At 32.8% G+C, this 21,237-nt stretch overlaps 1 protein-coding gene across 8 annotated transcripts in view; it reads left to right on the top strand.

Annotated features, from left to right (window-relative positions):
- The window catches only part of LOC118449313 (neural-cadherin), a 78,588-nt gene extending 57,569 nt beyond the window's left edge, over positions 1-21,019 (top strand). For 7 of the 8 annotated variants that reach the window (XM_085662895.1, XM_085662898.1, XM_035883734.2 and 4 more), the window contains 23 exons: positions 9,208-9,351; positions 9,623-9,738; positions 9,979-10,143; positions 10,265-10,402; positions 10,650-10,836; positions 11,233-11,466; positions 11,611-11,783; positions 11,872-12,021; positions 12,091-12,396; positions 12,462-12,735; positions 12,813-13,021; positions 13,091-13,423; positions 13,514-13,720; positions 13,803-14,074; positions 14,143-14,348; positions 14,426-14,568; positions 14,638-15,249; positions 15,317-15,617; positions 15,677-15,866; positions 15,944-16,185; positions 16,266-16,481; positions 16,748-16,903; positions 16,971-21,019. In XM_085662895.1, coding sequence (XP_085519021.1) covers positions 9,208-9,351; positions 9,623-9,738; positions 9,979-10,143; positions 10,265-10,402; positions 10,650-10,836; positions 11,233-11,466; positions 11,611-11,783; positions 11,872-12,021; positions 12,091-12,396; positions 12,462-12,735; positions 12,813-13,021; positions 13,091-13,423; positions 13,514-13,720; positions 13,803-14,074; positions 14,143-14,348; positions 14,426-14,568; positions 14,638-15,249; positions 15,317-15,617; positions 15,677-15,866; positions 15,944-16,185; positions 16,266-16,481; positions 16,748-16,903; positions 16,971-17,083 — 5,087 coding nt within the window. In that variant the 3' untranslated portion in view covers positions 17,084-21,019. The remainder of the gene's footprint in view (positions 1-9,207; positions 9,352-9,622; positions 9,739-9,978; positions 10,144-10,264; positions 10,403-10,649; positions 10,837-11,232; positions 11,467-11,610; positions 11,784-11,871; positions 12,022-12,090; positions 12,397-12,461; positions 12,736-12,812; positions 13,022-13,090; positions 13,424-13,513; positions 13,721-13,802; positions 14,075-14,142; positions 14,349-14,425; positions 14,569-14,637; positions 15,250-15,316; positions 15,618-15,676; positions 15,867-15,943; positions 16,186-16,265; positions 16,482-16,747; positions 16,904-16,970) is intronic. The other variant, XM_085662894.1, reaches the window with a different exon arrangement.
- The last annotated feature ends 218 nt before the right edge of the window (positions 21,020-21,237 follow it).

Raw genomic sequence — 21,237 nt, 5'->3', positions numbered from 1 at the left:
GAGAATTTTTACGGTGCTTTTATAACAAATTACCGACATGAATATTTGAGAAAGTAGATTGATGTTAAAATTCGATGGGTATTGCAGGAACTAACTAATCCTACGATAAAACTTGATTCCTACCCTTTTTATTTTTCCTTCAGAAAAGAAAGAAGAATATTATTATGACAGAGGCAATGTACTTAATCGGTAAATTTCCTCGAATATTCTTTAAAACGACTTACAAATAATCCTTTATTCTTTCTCTTTGAATTGTACGAATGAAGGAGGAAGGAAATATGAAAAATCATTGAAAGAAATTTTTGATAAAAAGAAAATGCCCAATATTTTCTGAGTAAATAAATTGGTGCAAATACAAAGCTCCTCGTCATACGTGAGAAACGTGAGTATCGTAATTCCAGGGAAAATGATTATCCGCTTGCCGTAATTATTCTAGGCAAATGCCATCGCAGATTAGTTACGATGCGTTTACACAGTCGCCTGTAGAAGAGTAGCAGGCACGATTAAACGTAGGGAACAAGCGATAAATCACGACCGCACTATCCTGATATTTTTCTCGATTAACTGTAACCCGTTGGTCCATGTACCGATCGACTCTACTTCATCTTCATTCTCTTTCACTCCCTCTTTTTCACTCGAATTCGTTCTTTCCAGATCTCTAATTGCATTCCACTTCTAATGCGAAAAGAGAAAACACAATTACGAGAATTAGGTCGGCCATAGCAACGTTTATTCGTCGAAGGATTAATGTCGAGATCTTTTTTTTTTCTCCCCCCCCCTTCTCTCTCTCTCTCTCTCTCTCGTTTTCTCTTTTCCTCTTTTCATATTATAATCCATAAACTCATAATCCTAAGATCAAAGAATGTTCTCTTTATTATTTTAGAAAGAATTAAAGAGGATAATAATAAAGTTTATTATACTAAAGTGTGAAAAATCTCTAAATATTAATTGCAGATATAAATAAAGAAAATGTATCGAAATAAGAAAATAACTAATAAACGTAACAATACAATAAGAATAAAAATAGAGAGCGAGAGAGAGAGAGAGAGAGAGAGAGAGAGAGAAAGAGAGAAAATTTATTTTATCTGGATGAAAAAACTGCAGATATAAATTGATATTAATAGAAAGTATAAAGTAAAGTTAACAGTACAAAATATAAAGTTACAAATATTTCAAAAAATCATAAAATATAACAAAATAATAAATACAGAAAAAGAATAAAATGTATTATTTCAAAGTTGAAAATTGTCGTGTATAAATATCAAAAAATATCATAATATATATTACCTATTTGTAATAATGAAAAAAAAATCTATATATATATATATATAAAGAGAGAGAGAGAGGAGAGAGAGAGAGAGAGAGAGAGAGAAAGAGAGAGAAAATAGTAGGGAGAAATAATTAATATTCTAAGAGAAAATGCCATAAGTTTCCAAGCTATTGAACTATAGTGAGAATGACCGAGAAGTTCGTTTAAAATTCCAGATCGGTAGCGTTAAAAAGTTTGGTCGTAAGATCGAAAGTGACGGTAGGAGCAGCTCGGCAATTTGTCGTTTTCGAGACACGGTCGACTTTTCGTCGCCACCACTACTACGATCCATTTTCGTGTGTATGCATCCTCTTTCTCTCTTTCTCTTTTTCTATTCTACCTTCGCTACCGTTTTAACGATGGACCATTAATAGCTTCGTCGCTAACGTCAACGCACTTTTACGATATTCTGATTTATTCGTTCGTTGGGCCATATTTAAGCGGCGTTAAATACATTGGCGTTTTGCCAAACCTCCCATATCATAGCTTTAACCCTTCTTTACTCTCGTTTAGCCTCTCACTAAAAATCCCTATTAACTGATTCATAATGTTGCTGATAATAATTATTCGATCGAGTAAGTAGAATATACGAGGTTTATATTCGACATTTCGTTTATCCATGAAATGATAATAATGATTTTTCCATCTTTCTCTCTCTCTCTCTCTTTCTCTTTCTCTTTTAAATAACGTAGACAATTCTCTAAACTCATATGTAAAATTAATTTGTAGATGGAATATGTACGAATACGCACTATGATAGATTGAAATAGCTATGAATGTGGAAAGCGAAAGAAAATACTTTACTTTACGTCTACTACTTGAATTTGCCAGAGATAAAAGCTATAAGATCCACAGTCTATTTAAGAGATCCTTTTAAATAAACAGTGGCTTATCTTTAATAAATTAAGTTCAGATATTACATTTAATGAGAATCATTAATTAAAAATATTTTAATAATATAAATAATTTACTTTACGACGTTAAAAACACATATTATCTGTATAATAATTATTTTATTATACGATTAAAATTTTGTTAATTATTTCTAATGTTATATCATTATTTTTCTGTTTTAAACTTTCGAATATTCTTAATGATATATTGTTCTTATTAAATACCTTATCGATATATCTTTATTAACGATCGTAATATTTTTTTATATGTAGTTTTACTAACTACGATTTAAAGGTCTCTGTTAAATACTAAGTATAAATATAAATATCGAGCAAGTTAATTGTGATGTTTTTTTTTTTTTTTTTCTTATTTTTTCGATGTCATTGTAGATAAATATCACAAACGTGTGAATCATACACGATCATTACAAATATAAATACCACGGAGTAAACATAATTCTCGATTATTTTATATATTAGTGAGTTTATTAGGCATCTTAATTAATGTTTTTAATAATCATTGTAACTCTTACACATTATAATTATCGTTATATAATCATCGTATATAATCATTGTACATACATGAACGTATAATCATCGAATTTGTAACGAGAGAAAATGGATCAATCGTGTGGAAAATGAAAAGTTACGAAACAACGCTTATTTCGTATTGTCAGCCATGTAAAGTAAAACAAATATTCCACTACGTTACGTTCAACGAATTATAAACATCGACATTTTATAAAAAAGCATTTAACCGATACGATGGAAGGAACCGTTAAAGCGTTTTCTATAGTACTCGTTTCAATAGGTAGGTATATATTACGATAACAAAACAACGTAACAATGAGCGTAATCATTGTACATATTCTAATCGAGCAAAATAGTTATTTCCACGAGAACGATCGTGTAACGAATTGGAATCGAGGTACAGAAATGGTCTTTTTCGACTCTCATAAATAGCCGTTTTGTTTTATCCTCCATTAATATCGTTTTTCATTTATTTGAATTATGGATAAAGCATTAGTTCGATTCCAATGTTAATGGATTAATCGTGTATTTTTAGGAAAACTCGATGAATATTTTTCGTAAATTCTTTATAAACGTTCACGTAATAAAGGTTTTGGACTGCTCTCAAAATTTTTATTCGTATATTTTTATGAAAACCAATAGGTAATATTTTTATGTAAACAACATTTTATTCGATAATATATGTACCATTTTGATCAATGACCCTTTGCCATCTCTTGGAAAACTACTGAATATAAATTTTATTGTCACTCATTTTCAAAACCAGGCCAATCAGATAAAATTCAACAAACATTAATTGATTTTCATTTTACTACACCTGTATATTCGTTTAACTCAACTTTTAGAATATGCATTAAATCTACCGTAAAATTCTATTCGTTTATCGTACAATTATTTTCTTAATGAAACTTTATTTTATTAAATTATCCCTAAATTAATTGAATAGAACCTGTTTAAATCAATATTTAGTATTGAAAAAATGCAAAAATATTGCATCAAAAATATAAATGCTAACGAACATTGTGATTAACCTAATATGTCTGTAACACTCAAATGTTCGAATGTGTTTCTCACAATTTTTGAACGATGATGTAAAATGATCTTTTGCCAGTTTCCAATCTCTCTCACGTTTTCTAACAAACAATTATTCGTAGACGAAAGCTTCGATTTGAGCAAAGACGACAGGAGATTATAACGGATGCAAGAGGAAAATTAATTTTGGTCTTCCATCATTGAAAGTCCAAAAAGGGGGAGAGAAAGAGAGGAAGAGGGAGTGAGTGAGTGAGTGAGTGAGTGAGAGAGATGCTTTCTCGGTGAACTTCTCGATAGCAAGTAATTCACAGCACGTGCTACACTGCATTTGAGGAAATTGCAACGAACTTGCTCTCTCTCTCTCTCTCTCTCTCTCTCTCTTTCTCTCTCTCCTTTCTCGTCCTTTGAGCAGTCGAATCTCAAGGCAACCCACAACTCTGCTCGATTTTGCTCATTTCTGTTCGTGGCGCTTTATAAAATGACTTTCGTGAATAAGTAGACCGCCATTGATTTTATAAGATATTGTAAAGTGATCTTCTTTTTGTTTACTTTTTTTTTTTTTTTTTTTATTCTTTTTATTGAAAATGATGCAATTTTTATTTACATAAATATTATATATTTTATATCTATATGAAAATAATAAAATTATTTCCTTTTCTTTTTTTTTTTTTTCTTTTTTCTATTACAGCACACATTTTTACAATTCTTTAAAAGTCACGATCTCCTTAGAATTTTGATCCTACATGACTTTGAAAGAGCTGCATAAAAATCAGTGTTCAAAAACGTTTTCTTATGAAAATCTACAAAGTATATATAAGGAATAAAGCTGAAAGAAAAGCACTTTTTTCGAGCTTGGAAGCAGGCTGCTTACATTATCGCCGTACATAGGACGAGATAAAGTTGGCTCGCATGTTTAGCGCTGTCTCGCTGCTTTATTCACGAATATATTATAACGAAATTTATTACCTTCAAGATTTAGCACGAAACGAATGAGATAGATAAAGAGATAAGAAAAGAGAGAAAGAGAGAGAGAGAGAGAGAGAGAGAGAGAGAGAGAAAATTAACCCAAGAATGTGTATATTACAGATAGAAATATAGCAGACGTTGAAATATTTTTAACGAGATCATAAGCACGTCGATTGTAGTCATTAATCGTTTACAATGAGATTCAAAAATTTTGCATTTCCAATTGGATTTTAGTGGCGTAACATCAGCACGATCCGACTATTTTCTCTTTCTCTTTTTCTCTCTCTCTCTCTCTCTCTTTGTCATATTTTTCGCTTATCCAGTATTATATTTTTCATTTGGTTCGGTTTTTTTTTTACATTTCATTTTGTAATGAAATATTTCTCTTGTTACGCAAGCTCGATAGCTATAATATTTACAAGGTGCGCGCAACGTTAACGGCCATAGGGGAGGAAGGGATTCAGTGTACAAAATCGATTCCACGAATCTGCATGAAGAGGAGATTGAACGGATATCGCGTTGGCATTATTCATGGCTATGTTAGCTACGAACTTATTATTTCGAAAAATATAGTATTCTTCTCGTTCATGGCACGAGCGGCCAATCGACAAAGGAGATTATTTTGCTCGTCACGTATAGCGAGTTAGTTCAAACCTCTCGTTCGATTCGCACGGATCTCTTTTTCCCCCTATCTCCCTCCCTCCCTCCCTCCCTCCCTCCCTCCCTCCCTCTCTCTCTCTCTCTCTCTCACTATGTAAAAAGCAATTTTACAAATTAGCAATAAATTCACATTAGTGGATTAAATGAAATTTCTCTTGAAATTTTTTTAATTATAATATGGGTCAGTTAACGATTTTAAATACATATTGTATGTTGTGTAATATAGTGTATTTTAAATTGTTAGCTCTCTGGTATTATTAAATAAAAAATAAAGGTGTTTCTGTGTTATTCCATTCTTTCATGTACATATATATATATATATATATATATATATATATATATCAGTATTTTTTAATTATTGTTTCATTTTTTTCCTCGTACAATATTTCATACCATTCTCTTATAATCAAAAAGTTAATTTGCTTAAACCTTATTGTGTATTGTTTGAATTTATTTAAAAATGATAAATGAATAGTTCGTCCGAATATTAATGTTTCTTATTTCTTTTTTTTTTTTCTTTTTTTTATATCTGAATAAACCAAAAAAAAAAAAGAAAAACTATGTAACGTTTATAAAAGTTCGCATAAAGCGAATGACCAACCGTATCGAAAATTTTTTACAAAGTTTACTTTTATTTTCTGTATTTTTTTTTCTATAATAGTATAGATCTGAGATATATGAAAACTGAAATTTAATATCATAGATCGTATAAATACGTATTATTGATTTTGACAAATTTTTATTAGAGAAATCTAGAGATTAATTTTTGTAAGTTACATTATTTTTTCATTTAGATAAGAGAAAGAGAAATGAGTTATAAAGTGTTTTCTAACTTACAAGAATTCTTTTTTTCAAATCGTATATGAAATCAATCGAAAAAATTTGAGTTATTTTCTCGAAGTCAAAAATATAGAGAAATGGAGAGAGAAAATAGGTAGAAAGGTGGCAAAAGATCAACCGTGGTCCGTGACCGTCCTTAACGGATAACGAGCGGTTCTGCTTACGTCGAAAGAGCGAAGAGCAAGGGACTATGGTAGTTGAAGGAGGAGTGGTAAAGAGGAGGTCGTATTTTGAAAACCAATCGGGTGTTACAGGGTGCGGCCAAGAAGCGAATGCTCTCTCTACGTCGCTGACAGGGGGATCGGTGAGGGGTTGGAGAGAGGGTGGGGGCTTCATCGATTTCTTACCCCGTGGCCTAGTAACGCGTTTCGTACATCCGCTGTACAGTCATTGGGTGTAGCCCCGGCACGTTTTCGCGGCTTCACTTGAAGAAAACAGGGTGTGAACGTGACTACGATTATTTTTTTAGCAATTTATCACAATTATTTTTTTAGCTGAGATAGATCACTTTACGATGCTTTTAAATGAAAATTTAGGTTTCAAATGAAAATTTCTTTCTAATGTAGAAATGATTGATTCTACATACCTGATATAATTGTTTGATTATATATATATATATATATATATATATATATATATATATATATATATTTATAGGAATTTGTATAATTTTTCAGTCACTTTTTTCATTATTTTATTTCATGTTCAAATGTTATTATTTTCTAAGTGTAATCATAAGAATTTCAATAGGATGTTATATATTTTTAGATAGGATAAAACACATAAGTTTATATAGAGGGTTACAAATTGGTATACAAATGATTTTAAATAATACCTTGCTTTGGATTGCTCTTGGGACGGCCTGGTTACGAGCACTTGTCCATCAATTCGTTTAGTTTCGTCCACCAAATATATATATATATATATATATATATATATATATATATAGATATCTATGTAAATATATATGTATGAACACCTGCGGCCGTAAATGGCACATAGATAGGTATTTCCTCTCTATTCGATAAAATTTTGCATACTATAATACAGGCGATCATATTCTACAGCGAACGATATTAGTATGTGCCAATTTTTATATATATTGAAGATGCAACCTTCAGTGATGTCAATTTTTTCGTTACTATGGCTATTTGTAAAAGAAATTTGTTCAAAGACGAGTAATATTCAATTAAAATGGTCATATGTAGAATAATAAACATTTTATGTTCAATAAGATTTTAATAGATATTTTTGAGATGCATATGATATTTTTCAAAGGATATAAAAAATAAAATAGAAAAATTAGGCTAAATCGTAAGGGATATAATACTTTTATAGAATCCATTTCCCACAAATATATATACTTATATAAAATTCGTACAAATAAAGGTAAAATAATTTTCTCGATAAGAAAGGATAATTAGATCATTCATTTCGTTGTTTCTTACTTCGTTAATATATCGATTATTTGCTTTGATTCGTTAAATATTTTTGAGGGAAACATAAAGTAAAAAGTAAAGTAAAAAAATCGATACAACGATAAATCGATTTGTCGCTCGACTTAATCGTTAATTAATAATTAGCTCAGAATGAAAGTAGGCCGAGAGAAAAAGTAAAGAAGAGAAAAAAGATACGGAGGAACTGGTTTGTCATGACAGAAGCAGAAAAAAGGAGCCCACGAGAGAGTCGTTCGTGGTAGGAAAGTAATTACCGTGCTGTAGTCTACATAGCATAATTAATACTCGGACTAACAAGGAATATACGTGAAGTGGTCGTCTTTGATTTGGATAGAGCTTTACAGATCAATAGAGTAAATGAAGATAAGAGACATTAGTGTCTTCTTATCTGTAATAATTTAATTTTTTGAAAATGTCAGACCTTAAAGCCATTCATTTATTACCTTATTATTATTTCATGGATATAGATTTTATTGTATTAATATACATAAATCGAACAGATTATAAGCATTTTATTGAAATTTTTGAAAATTATTTATAACAAATTGTTAAATAATTATTTAAAGATATTATGAAAAAGTAGAAAAATATTTTCTTATTGATATTGCACAATGAATATATTCTGAAAAATTATTGATAACAAATTATTTATAACAAATTATTTATTTATAATGAATTGTAAAATAATTGTATTTGAAGATGTTGTGAATATCAACATTTTCTCTTTAAAATTGCTTATTACATATTCTTAATAATTGTTTATAACAAATTATTTATAATAAATTGTTAAATAATCGTTTAAAAGTTGTTTAAAGGTATTATGAAAAAGTATGAAAACGTTTTCTTTTTAAAATTATCTTTTATATATGTCCTTGATAATTGATTTATTTACAAATTATATATGAACAATTGTTAAATAATTGTTATAAATATTGTGAAAAGTTAAAGAAAAATCTGCTCTTTAAAATGGCTCTCTTTTGAAATCTTTATCATGCTTCGTTCCAGAGATATTCACATCCACATATTAAAAGTTTATATCGGTTCATTGCTCTCTATAATTTCATTCAAAAGGTATTGACACACTGACCTACATAAAATTACGCACTTACGGCGTAAATTCCAAAAGCGCCGTAGTATTTTTACTATTACTACAAACATATGATTTCTCATTATGAATGATAATATTTAAATAACGATATCTTCGGAATGGAAAATCGTAAAGACATAAAAAAAAAATATCGTTTTCATCGAAAAACTGTTCTTTTTTCATCTATTTACTTTAATACTATTGATATAATAGAATAAAGTTCATCGATATTTTATAGACGTATATATGATAAAAATCCACGTATTTTATAAATTTTCAAAGTTAATTTTCTTGAAACAATATTTCTTAGAGATTATATTATATTTAACTATAATGATATAATTTAAATTGAAATTCTAAATAACCAGAAATAGATTGTCAGAGAAATTGGATCACAAAATCTAATACAATGTCTTCTTTTTAAATTTACAGTAACTAAATTCATCCGGATTGGAATAGCCGACAAGAACGACAACCCGCCTTACTTCGACAAAAGCCTCTACGAGGCTGAGGTAGACGAGAATGAGGACATTCAACATACAGTTCTTACTGTCACCGCCAAAGACCACGACGAGTGTAAGCATATCTCGCATTGTTTTTTTGTAATACATTTTTATACAATATGACTAGAAGGCTTTTTGAATTTTTTCAAAATCCGAAAGAGTTTACTTTCGTCAAATGTGTATTTTTCGATTTCATAGACAAGGGCTTTTCGAGAATACGAAATGAAAAAAAGATAAAAACATTTGAAAAATAATTTATAATTCACGTAAAGAAAAAAGAAAATGATCGAGAAATCCAATTTTTCAAAGAATCACAAAAGGCATTTTTTTTTATCGTTTCACAGCCTCGCGTATTCGATACGAGATTACGAGCGGTAACGTAGGCGGTGCTTTTGCTGTGAAGAACATGACCGGCGCAATTTATGTCGCCGGTGTTTTGGATTATGAAACCAGAAAAAGGGTAAGTCAATGAATCCTAGCTTTTACGTCTTTTTCTTTTACTCTTATTCTCTCTTTGATTTCTATAAAATCTCGTAAAAAATGTTAGACTTTCAACGTCGAATAAAAGTATTTCAATGCGAGTTCATTTTCAATTCTTTTTTATGAAGATTAACTTTTGAGTATTAATTCATGGAGTTTTAACAAAATCTTCAAGGATAAAGGAAATTTGATTGCAGTTTCCTTCGTTTCTCTCTTTCAGTACGAACTTCGTCTCACAGCATCGGATAGCTTGGAAGAGAATAATACAACGGTCGTTATACACGTGAAGGATGTAAATGATAATCCACCTGTCTTTGAAAGACCAAATTATAGAACACAAATCACAGAGGAAGATGATAGGAATTTACCAAAACGAGTACTCGGGGTAATGATTGTTAATTTTATTTTTTCTTTTTTTCTTTTTTTTTTTCTTTTTATGTATTTATCTCTTAAGAAGTATTCATCAAAAGGAATGAAACTTTAAATATTGATTCCATTGGATTTAGGTCACTGCGACCGACGGGGATAAGGATAGACCTCAAAACATCGTATATTTCTTGACAGGACAGGGAATCGATCCAGACAACCCGGCCAATAGTAAATTTGATATCAATCGGACTACCGGAGAGATTTTCGTTCTCAAAGTAATTCACCTTTTTTTCCATTTCCGTTTTCAAACGATAACTGCATTTAATCTTACAGACTAATCCAATTTTCTTCCCTGTTCTAATAGAAAAATTATATAATATGGAACTAACAAATATTAAGCTTTGAACGCGAATGAATAATACATACATTTACGATATTTAAATATCTTATTTGAAATGAAAATGTTATAGAATGCGAGAAATATTCTAATTATTATTTATATATAATTGTCATTTATGCCAGCCACTCGACAGAGATCAACCTAATGGACGACCTCAATGGCGATTTACTGTATTCGCTCAGGACGAGGGTGGGGAAGGTTTAGTAGGATATGCCGATGTACAGGTCAATCTCAAAGATATTAACGATAATGCTCCGATATTCCCACAGGGAGTATATTTTGGTAACGTTACCGAAAATGGAACTGCAGGTTTGTATAAAGTATATCATACGTAGATATGTATATATGTATTCCATTTGATTTCTTTTACATTCATGTTCATAGCCTAGACAAGTTTTTTATAAGAATTTAAAAGATTACTTCGATATTGAGATTTTTCATTTCTATTTTGATATACAAATATGATACAAAATAGTATACATATAACAAGTGTACATATATATCAATCGACTTACAATAATAATCAGTTACATTGAAGTAGTAAAAACTCTTTTAAAAATTCATCAACAATTTCTTTTATTTTAATCGAAATTAATTTTATTCCCATTCTTTCAATATTAAAATAATTTAACTTGTATATATCTATATATGTAAATAAATGCATCCGTTTGCATTCGATGTACAATGATATCTTTCGTTTTATAGGAATGGTCGTAATGACCATGACTGCAGTAGATTATGACGATCCTAGCGAAGGTACAAACGCGAAATTGGTTTACTCCATTGAAAAGAACGTTATCGAAGAAGAAACTGGAACTCCTATATTTGAGATCGAATCTGAAACGGGAGTTATAAAGACGGCTGTTTGCTGTTTGGACAGAGAACGTACCCCGGATTATTCTATACAAGTTGTCGCGGCGGATGGAGGGGGGTTAAAAGGTAATCCGATCATACTTTATCATTAAAGTATGCAAATCGAACTTATTATATGAAATAGTTGCACATATACACACATACATATACACACACATACACACACACATAGACGTGACTTTATAGAAAATGAAAATCTTTATTCTTTAGGTACCGGGACGGCGTCTATACGAGTGAAAGATATAAATGATATGCCACCACAATTTACAAAAGAAGAATGGTTTACTGAAGTAGATGAAACGGAAGGACCTGATTTACCTGAAATGCCAATACTCACCGTTACTGTTCACGATGAGGATGAAACCAATAAGTTTCAATACAAGGTATAACACTTTTTTTTTTTCAATATATCCTCTCTATCGACTCAAGCGAGATTCTACATATATACTTCGACGATTCTAATGTCGACAGGTCATCGAAAGTAGTGGCTATGGTGCTGACAAATTTACAATGGTAAGAAACAACGATGGTACTGGCTCTTTGAAGATCGTTCAATCTCTCGATTATGAAGATCAATTGCAAAGCAATGGATTTAGATTCAGAATACAGGTGAACGATAAGGTAAGTGTAACGATTCGATATTAAGATCTACTCTAAGATCAAATAAAATTAATTATATTCTATATTTAGGGTGAAGATAATGATAATGACAAGTATCACGTTGCTTACTCTTGGGTGGTAGTAAAATTAAGGGACATCAACGATAATCAGCCACAATTTGAAAGAGCCAATATTGAAGCAACTGTGCCGGAAAACGCTAGAATCGGGAATACTCTCGAAACGTTTAAAGCTACTGATCCTGATCAAGGTGGCAAAAGTAAAGTTTCATATTCTATCGACAGAAGTTCCGACAGGAAAAGACAATTTTTCATTAATGAGAATGGTACGGTATCCATTCAAAGAAGTCTCGATCGTGAGGAAACTCCTCGTCATCAGGTATATTTATTTTTTACAAAATATTTCAACAAATATTAAAAATAAATGTTTGAACGAAATTTCAGGTTAAAATCTTGGCTATCGATGATGGTATACCACCAAAAACTGCAACCGCTACTCTCACAGTTATCGTTCAGGATATAAATGATAATCCACCTAGATTCCTTAAAGATTATCGACCAATTTTGCAAGAACATCTTCAAACGAGAAAAGTCGTTGAGATTTTGGCTACCGACGATGACGACAGATCGAAGAGCAATGGTCCACCATTCACTTTCAGAATGGATCCTAATGCAGACGATATCATTAGAGCTAGTTTCAGAGTCGAAAGCGACAACAGTGAGTTAATTTGTAACATTTCAAACGTCAAATTTAAAAATATTCGATTAATTACCATGATATTATTTTGTGTTCAGAGGGAGCAAACGGAGATGGTATGGCTATAGTTTCGTCGTTACGATCATTCGATAGGGAACAACAAAAGGAATACTTGATACCGATAGTGATTAAGGATTCTGGAAATCCTTCGATGTCTGGAACCAGTACCTTGACTGTTATAATCGGCGATAGTAATGACAATAAAATGCAGCCAGGATCTAAAGACATTTTTGTATATAATTATGCAGTAAGTAAAACAATATTATTATAGAAAAATGCAATACGTTGTTCGATCCAATGTCTAATATAATTTTAGGGACAATCACCCGATACCGAGATAGGTAGAGTCTACGTCTATGATTTGGACGATTGGGATTTACCAGACAAAAAGTTTTATTGGGAAGGCCTCGAGCATGCACAATTCAAGCTCGATGAAGATACTGGCATGATATATATGAAATCTGGTACGCATGATGGAAGATATCATCTTCGTTTCAAGGTTTACGATCGAAAGCATACACAAACGGATGTCCCTGCTAATGTGACAGTCAATGTGAAAAGTATTCCCCACGAAGCTGTTCTTAATTCTGGCTCTGTTCGGATATCGGGTATAACGGATGAAGATTTCATACGTGTTTGGGATTATAGGGTATATTTTATTTATTTTCAGAAATTTACTTGATTGTTAAGCAAAGACATTTGTATTGTATATATAATTACATTGATATATGTTCCATAGTCGCAAAACTTATCTCGAAGTAAAGCAGATTTATTCCGAGAAAAATTGGCACATTTATTAAACATCGAAAGGGAATACGTTGATGTCTTTAGTGTTCAATTGCGAAGGATGCATCCACCTTTAACCGACGTTAGATTCGCTGCTCATGGTTCTCCTTATTATAAACCTGTTAGGCTCAATGGAATCGTCTTGATGCATCGGGAAGAGGTAAGGAATTTGATCGATAAAAAACATCGATGATACTTTCTCGAAATATATCGAATACTGTTATTGTTTCGTGTAAAATTAGATTGAAAAGGATGTTGGAATTAACATAACAATGGTCGGTATTGATGAGTGTTACTATGAAAATGAAATGTGCGAAGGCAGTTGCACTAACACACTTGATATCAGTAGTTTACCTTATATGGTTAACGCGAATAAAACTGCTTTGGTGGGAGTAAGAGTCGATGTGATAGCTGAATGTACCTGCGGTGCAAGAAACTTTAGCAAGAGTGAATCCTGTAGAAGCAGTCCTTGCTACAATGGCGGTCGTTGCGTTGAAGGAAGATTTGGATTATCGTAAGTACAAACTTTAGCGAAGATCGTATCCTCGAATGTATTAACTTAAATATTCTGTAAATCGATAGGTGCCAATGTCCTTCCGGATATAACGGGCCTAGATGTCAACAAACAGCTAGAAGTTTTCGTGGGAATGGTTGGGCTTGGTATCCGGCCTTGGAGATGTGCGATAATAGTCATTTAAGTTTTGAATTTATTACAAGAAAGTCGGATGGATTGCTTTTGTACAATGGTCCTATTGTTCCCCCGGAATCTGACGAAATTATGGTGTCTGGTGAGTTATAAGCTTGGAATTGATTTTCTTGTTGTTAGACAAGTTCGTTTAATTCTCTTTCTTTAATTTGATTTCAGACTTTATATCGGTTGAATTAGAACGTGGAATACCAAGGCTTTTAATAGATTTCGGATCTGGTACTTTGGAATTGAAAGTCAAACCTAAAAGGACTTTGGACGATGGAGAATGGCACAGGCTCGATATATTCTGGAATACCGAGGTAAAATAATTTTCATTCGATTGAATCCACCAAATTTGAAATGAAACTTATATGAATCCTACATTGCAGACGGTAAAGCTTATCATCGATTACTGTAAATCTGCCGAGATATCAGAATTAGAAGATGGTACACCTTCGGAGTTTAACGACACAAGTTGCCAAGCTCAAGGCACGGTACCACCGTTCAACGAATACTTGAACGTAAATGCACCGCTTCAAATTGGTGGGCTTTACGTGGAACAATTCGATCCAACTCATTACAAATGGAAACACATGCCAGTAGGGAAAGGGTTTGATGGTTGCATAAAGAATCTATTTCACAATAGTAAACTTTACGATTTGGCTCATCCTGGATTATCAAGGAATAGCGTATCAGGTTGTCCACAAACCGAGGAGATATGTAGTCATCAAGAATTAACGTTCCGTTGTTGGGAACATGGCACCTGCGTTGGTAACTTCTCCGAAGCAAGATGCCAATGTAATCCAGGCTGGACCGGTCCTGGTTGTATGACCCAAACGATACCAACAACGTTCAAGCCACAGAGTTATGTCAAATATGCATTGTCATTTGAACCCGACAAATATTCGACTCAGGTGCAGTTGAGATTTCGAACTCGGGAGGTGCACGGTGAACTTTTCAGAGTCAGCGATCAGCATAACAGAGAATATGCTATTTTAGAAGTACGTAGATTACTTTCATTTCGATTCACATTCTATTTATATATTTCTAAATCATTTTTTATTACAGATCAAGGATAGCCGATTACACTTCAGATACAACTTGAATAGTCTTAGAACAGAGGAACGAGATATTTGGTTAAGTGCGATAGCAGTGGATGATGGTCAATGGCATACCGTCAGAGTATCTAGATATGGCTCAGCAGCGACCTTGGAATTGGATGGTGGAGAGGGTAGAAGATTCAACGAGACCTTTTCCTTTGAAGGCCATCAATGGCTCTTAGTCGATAAACAAGAAGGAATTTATGCTGGCGGCAAAGCCGAATACACTGGCGTAAGAACGTTCGAAGTCTACGCTGATTATCAAAAAGGTAAATTTAATTAGATAATCGAGACGATCTCGAATGATTAAATTAAAATCTTTCGATAGGCTGTTTGGACGATATCAGGCTAGAAGGTAAGCATCTCCCATTACCACCGGCTATGAATGGAACACCATGGGGTCAAGCAACAATGGCAAGAAATCTTGAACGAAATTGTCCTTCAAATAAACCCTGCGCTAACGTCATTTGTCCCGAACCTTTTGAATGCATCGATCTCTGGAACGAATACGATTGCACGTGAGTTATTCAATCCTGTTAATGGTAACAATTTAAAAAGTCAATTAGAAAAAAGATATCTACGATTTTATTTATAGTTGTGGAGAAGGAAGAATACCATCGCCTGATAACAAAGGTTGCATGGATAAGAACGAATGCATAGATTATCCTTGTCTCAATGGTGGTAGATGTATCAATCAAGATCCTCGATATCGATATCGATGCATTTGTCCTGAAGGATTTTGGGGTGAAAATTGTGAATTAGTACAGGAGGGTCAAACATTGAAACTCAGCATGGGAGCACTTGCAGCTATTTTAGTTTGTTTATTAATTATTCTTGGTGAGCATTTCATATCTCTATCAAATTTTATGAGTCTATTAAGAGTCTAAGTATTAATGAACACATGGCGTTCGTTACAGTCTTAGTTCTGGTATTCGTCGTCTACAATAGAAGAAGGGAGGCTCATATTAAGTATCCTGGGCCAGACGACGATGTGAGAGAGAATATTATTAATTACGATGACGAAGGAGGTGGGGAAGATGATATGACGGCGTTCGACATAACGCCATTACAGATTCCAATTGGTGGTCCTATTCCAGAAATGGGTGGAAAACTAGCACCGTGTAAAGTAGCTTGTAAGTTTTATATTTAACTTGATAAATTTTATCACCTCGAATGTTATAATGACGATCAATGATAGTATTTAAAATCCTTTTTAAAACTTGTTTTCTTACATTTAGAATACTATAAAGTATATTTTCTAAAATATACTTTCATATAATATTAAGTAAATTGATTTATATATATATATATATTGATTTATTTCTAATTAAGAAATGAACATATTAATACTTTGACGATGCTTGGTTTTAATTCAATGTATCGATGATCTCTTGCATAGATCCATTAGGACCAGAGCCTAATGTGGGTATTTTTATCGAAGATCATAAGAAAAGAGCCGACAGTGATCCTAATGCACCACCTTTCGACGATTTACGAAATTATGCGTATGAAGGTGGCGGAAGCACCGCAGGTTCCCTTTCGTCCTTGGCTTCGGGTATGTTTTGATCTTAAAAGAAAATTGATTATACGGGAAGAGATAATTCGAGAACCATTATTTTCAGGAACAGATGACGAGCAACACGAGTACGAATATTTAGGCGCTTGGGGTCCTAGATTCGACAAACTTGCAGATATGTACGGTCCCACAACAGAAGAAAGCGAGGAAGAGGATTAGATATCTTTTGTCAATCTAGGTCCATCGAATTTTTCCCACGATCCGAATTGGAAGTGTTCGTGTTCGTTGAATATACCAGACGAATAGACGAATAGAATAGAAAACAAGAAAAAAGAAAACAGAAAGGAAGAAAGAAAAGAGTAAGAAAAAAAAAAGGGAAAGAAAGAAACACGAAACTTTGAAACTTTCTCTCCAATATTACGTGAGATTCGAAGGATCAATGATGATAGATCATCGAGATCTGAGAGGAGCTGCGTAAAAGAGACTTTCTCATTCAAGTTTGAATGATCGAAAGTAAAAGAAGGTGCACCGACGCAACGATCGGTGAGAAAGTTCAAAATATAGTTCCAAAGTGATCTCAGCGAGAGCTTTTGCCCCATCGCATTACGAACGTTGCAATAATTTTCGAGTCATACCTAAACGACGGTATACGTAGGTGGTACATAACAAAAACAGAGATACACATACGACATACCTATCTGTATAGTTACACGTATACGTAGTCGATCCAAGGGTGTATACGTGGGACTTTTTTATCGATTTTATCGACTTGTATTTATTAATTAGTTCTCATCACCATACATTGGTCACGTTGTTTATTTACATCAGGATGATAGAAAGGCATCGCACTTTCATTGTTTCACCATATGCGAACGGACCTACCGTTATCTACCAAATAAAAGCAAATATTATCGCATTATAGTTTTTATCTTTCCTCCAAAGATGACCACGAGAAGGAATAAAAGGAGGACTCGTTAACCGTTTGAGATTTTAATCGAGATACCGTATTGAAACTTGTCACTTTACAATGCATTAAAAAAGCATTGTTCGTTGTCAATATCCCATTATCATCCCCCGTGAAAATTATCGTCTTCATTTCCATTACAACCGGTATTATTATTAGACCTTTTATCATTGCCATTATTGTCATTATCATTATTATTATTATTATTATTATTATTATTATTATTATTATTATTATTATTATTATTATTATTATTATTATTATTATTATTATTATTATTTTTATTGTAATAGATATAAATATATATATATAAATATATATATTATAAATATGAATTTATATATAGAAGAGCGGTGACGTGCATCGAAGAAAGTCCGTGGGTAAAGTTACCGCGTGCATATGTAATTATTACGATTATTATTATTACATAGCGATATAAATATATAAATATAAAATATGTTTATATATATATATATATATATATATATATATAAACATATATGTACACGCGATGCACGTACGTACATACGAAATCTGCTCGGACACAGAGGACGAGAGAGTCGACGGTTCTTACTATCAAGTTATATATAGTATATATCTCGACATAGTTTTAATATTTATTTTATGTCATCGGGAGCAGTTAGTAGAGGAAGATACATACCTATATCTATAGAAAGCGAGGAAAACGAAGCGATAGTAATAAGAGAGATTAAGAAGGGGAAATACACGTGCAAGCAATTAGGAACGGCGACAGTAAATGTCCTTTTTGTTTAAAGGACAAACTCAACGAAGTTCCACGTCCGTTTATTTGCTTCTAGCGCGTGTAATTTTCCTACAGAAAGAAAGAGTGAGAGAGAGAGAGAGAGAGAGAGAGAGAGAGAGAGAGAAGAAGAAGAACAGAACGCTTCATGCACTCGAGTCTCGACTGATTTGTAAAATTCTCTAAGGGAATATTAAAATAGTCAATTTTCCGGTTAGGCGAATCCCGTTTCGGGATTCGTGGCGTATATCGATAAGCACTTGTACGAATACTGTAATTAACGTATGTGAGTGTGACGTCGGTCGACGTGTTATATCGTATAATTGGGCCCTTCCCTGATTAAGCATCGACTTATTCGCTCGATGTTGGGTTTTTAAGTACCTATCGTTTTTTCGATAATATTTGTGATATTGAGTTGTATCCGTAACGCAGCGTCCCGCATTCTCCAAATCGCCGTTAACGGTTCGCTCGTGCGATTTCGATAAATGGTTTTAGCTAGAAGAATCGATCGAACACACGTTGGTCCTGCTAAACTCGCTCATTCGCAATGGAATCTTAATAGTTTCACGTGGTACACTTATCGTTATCGTTATTAGCATTAATCATCGATTTCGATCGTATCCAAACGCGAAAATATTGAATTCTCGAGGATCTTTATGAAGGAATGTTCCGAATTCGTCGAGTTAACACGAACGACTTCTTCTTTGAAGTATTATAGTGGCGTATTTCAAATGTCGAGGTTTCTTCGCTTCGTTATCGTTCGATTTCGAATGAACAAGGCGTGTATGTATATCTGTGTATGTAGCGATTCGACGCGAATTTAGCGAACCGTTCGAATATTCGCAACAACGAAGATATTGTTAGCGTTTTATTCGTACGGTTTGTTCGGTAGAAAGAATCACGTATCTATGTAAGTACATTTAAGTAAGTACCGAGTCTTGTGCCGTTATACTCTCGCCTATCATGTAATATCACCTACCTCTTAAATATTCGTATCCGAATTATCCGAGTAAAAGGTATGCAGATATACGAATATTCGAAAAAAAAAAAAATACGTCGAATCATCGAAAAGTAAAGTTTTCTGTTTTGTTTTTTACGGGAATCTATCCACTTGGGGACAATACGGAAAGATTTCTTCGAACGAATCGAACCTTTTGAAAACATCAGCAACGATCTTATTAGACGAGTCGGAACAGTTTGCAATTCTAAATAGGCGCTTATTTTTTGCGTCTTCCTGTAAGATAAACTCGCGTTTCCAAGAATATCGTATCTTCTTTTCTTTTCTTTTTCTTTTCTTCTTTTTTTTTTCTTTTTTTTTTTTTATATGTACTTGTACGTCGAAAATTTACCAAATAATTGATACTTTACCAAAGAACAAATCGTCATTTTAATCGTGAAATCTTTACTTATTTATTTATTTATTTATTTGTTTATTTGTTTGTTTGTTTGTTTATTTTCCTAATGCCGGCAGCACTGACAATGAGGGATAAGAGAAGTAAAAATGAAAAAAGAAAAAGTAAAAAATAAAAAGTAACAAAAAGATCGTAGATCGCGACGAATTTAATAGAAAGGCCGTAGTAGCAGGGAAACATTCCTTAAAACTCGTTCCACTTTCTAGAAATGAATTCCCAAATCCCCGTCATTTTCGATCAAGCCCATCCTTGGTCCACGTACAACCTTTTCCAAACGTTTAATCCCATCATAAGTAAATAAAATCTTTGCGAGATAATTCGCCGATACTCAAGATACTTCGTTCATCTCCGGTGATCAGAGAATAGCAGCAATTCCGCCTAAGAAGAATTAAAAAAGGGAAAAGTAAAGAATTGGAAGCCTTAGGAAACAATTCACGGCCATCCTACATATCCGCTATAAATTTCTATGCACTGCCTAATCGTGCGCACGAAGGGAAAGAAGAAAAGCGAGATCTCAACGGACACGTTTGAAAAACGCAGCCGACGACACGCGTTATGTGCGGGCCAAAGCCGTGGAAAGGTCGAAGAGTATACGGAAAAGTAATCGTGGACTTAATCTGCGGCCGTCCGTCGGCGAGACGAGGAATCATTGTAATATATAATTCATTAATTACATAATGTAATGCTGCCACCGACACACGTCACACAACCCGTTAGTACAACTTCGATATACACGCACATACACACACACACACATACAGATACACAGACACACAATCAATACACGCATACACTACGCGTACATACATAAACATATACATACAGACGGACATTCGTGCGAGTGTATACGTATATATATTTGTATCACATAAATATATAGACGTATATGAACGCAATATACTTTGGAACATACCGTATTATTAATTGAATTAATATTTATTATTAACGATTAATTATTATATTATTATCACTATATTATCTATACAATTTGTACTTTACATTTCAGTTCGGATGAAATAAATGCCTTCTTTTTCATAAAAAAAAAAAAAACAAAAAAGAGAAAGAGAGAAAGAATAGAAATAGAGGGGAAAGGAAATTGAAAGCCATTACGTTTTCGGGTGAGAGTTTTTAATTTATTTAATTTTATTATACGTCATGCGTATGTTTATAATTTGGGATCCTTGCCACGACTTTTACTGCGATTTTTCCTTCGAGATTTACACGAACACTTTTTAAT

The sequence above is a fragment of the Vespa mandarinia genome, chromosome 19 (assembly GCF_050613455.1).
Source record: "Vespa mandarinia isolate Hongniang chromosome 19, ASM5061345v1, whole genome shotgun sequence".
Taxonomy (NCBI): domain Eukaryota; kingdom Metazoa; phylum Arthropoda; class Insecta; order Hymenoptera; family Vespidae; genus Vespa; species Vespa mandarinia.
This window is presented reverse-complemented; position numbering and strand designations above follow the sequence as displayed.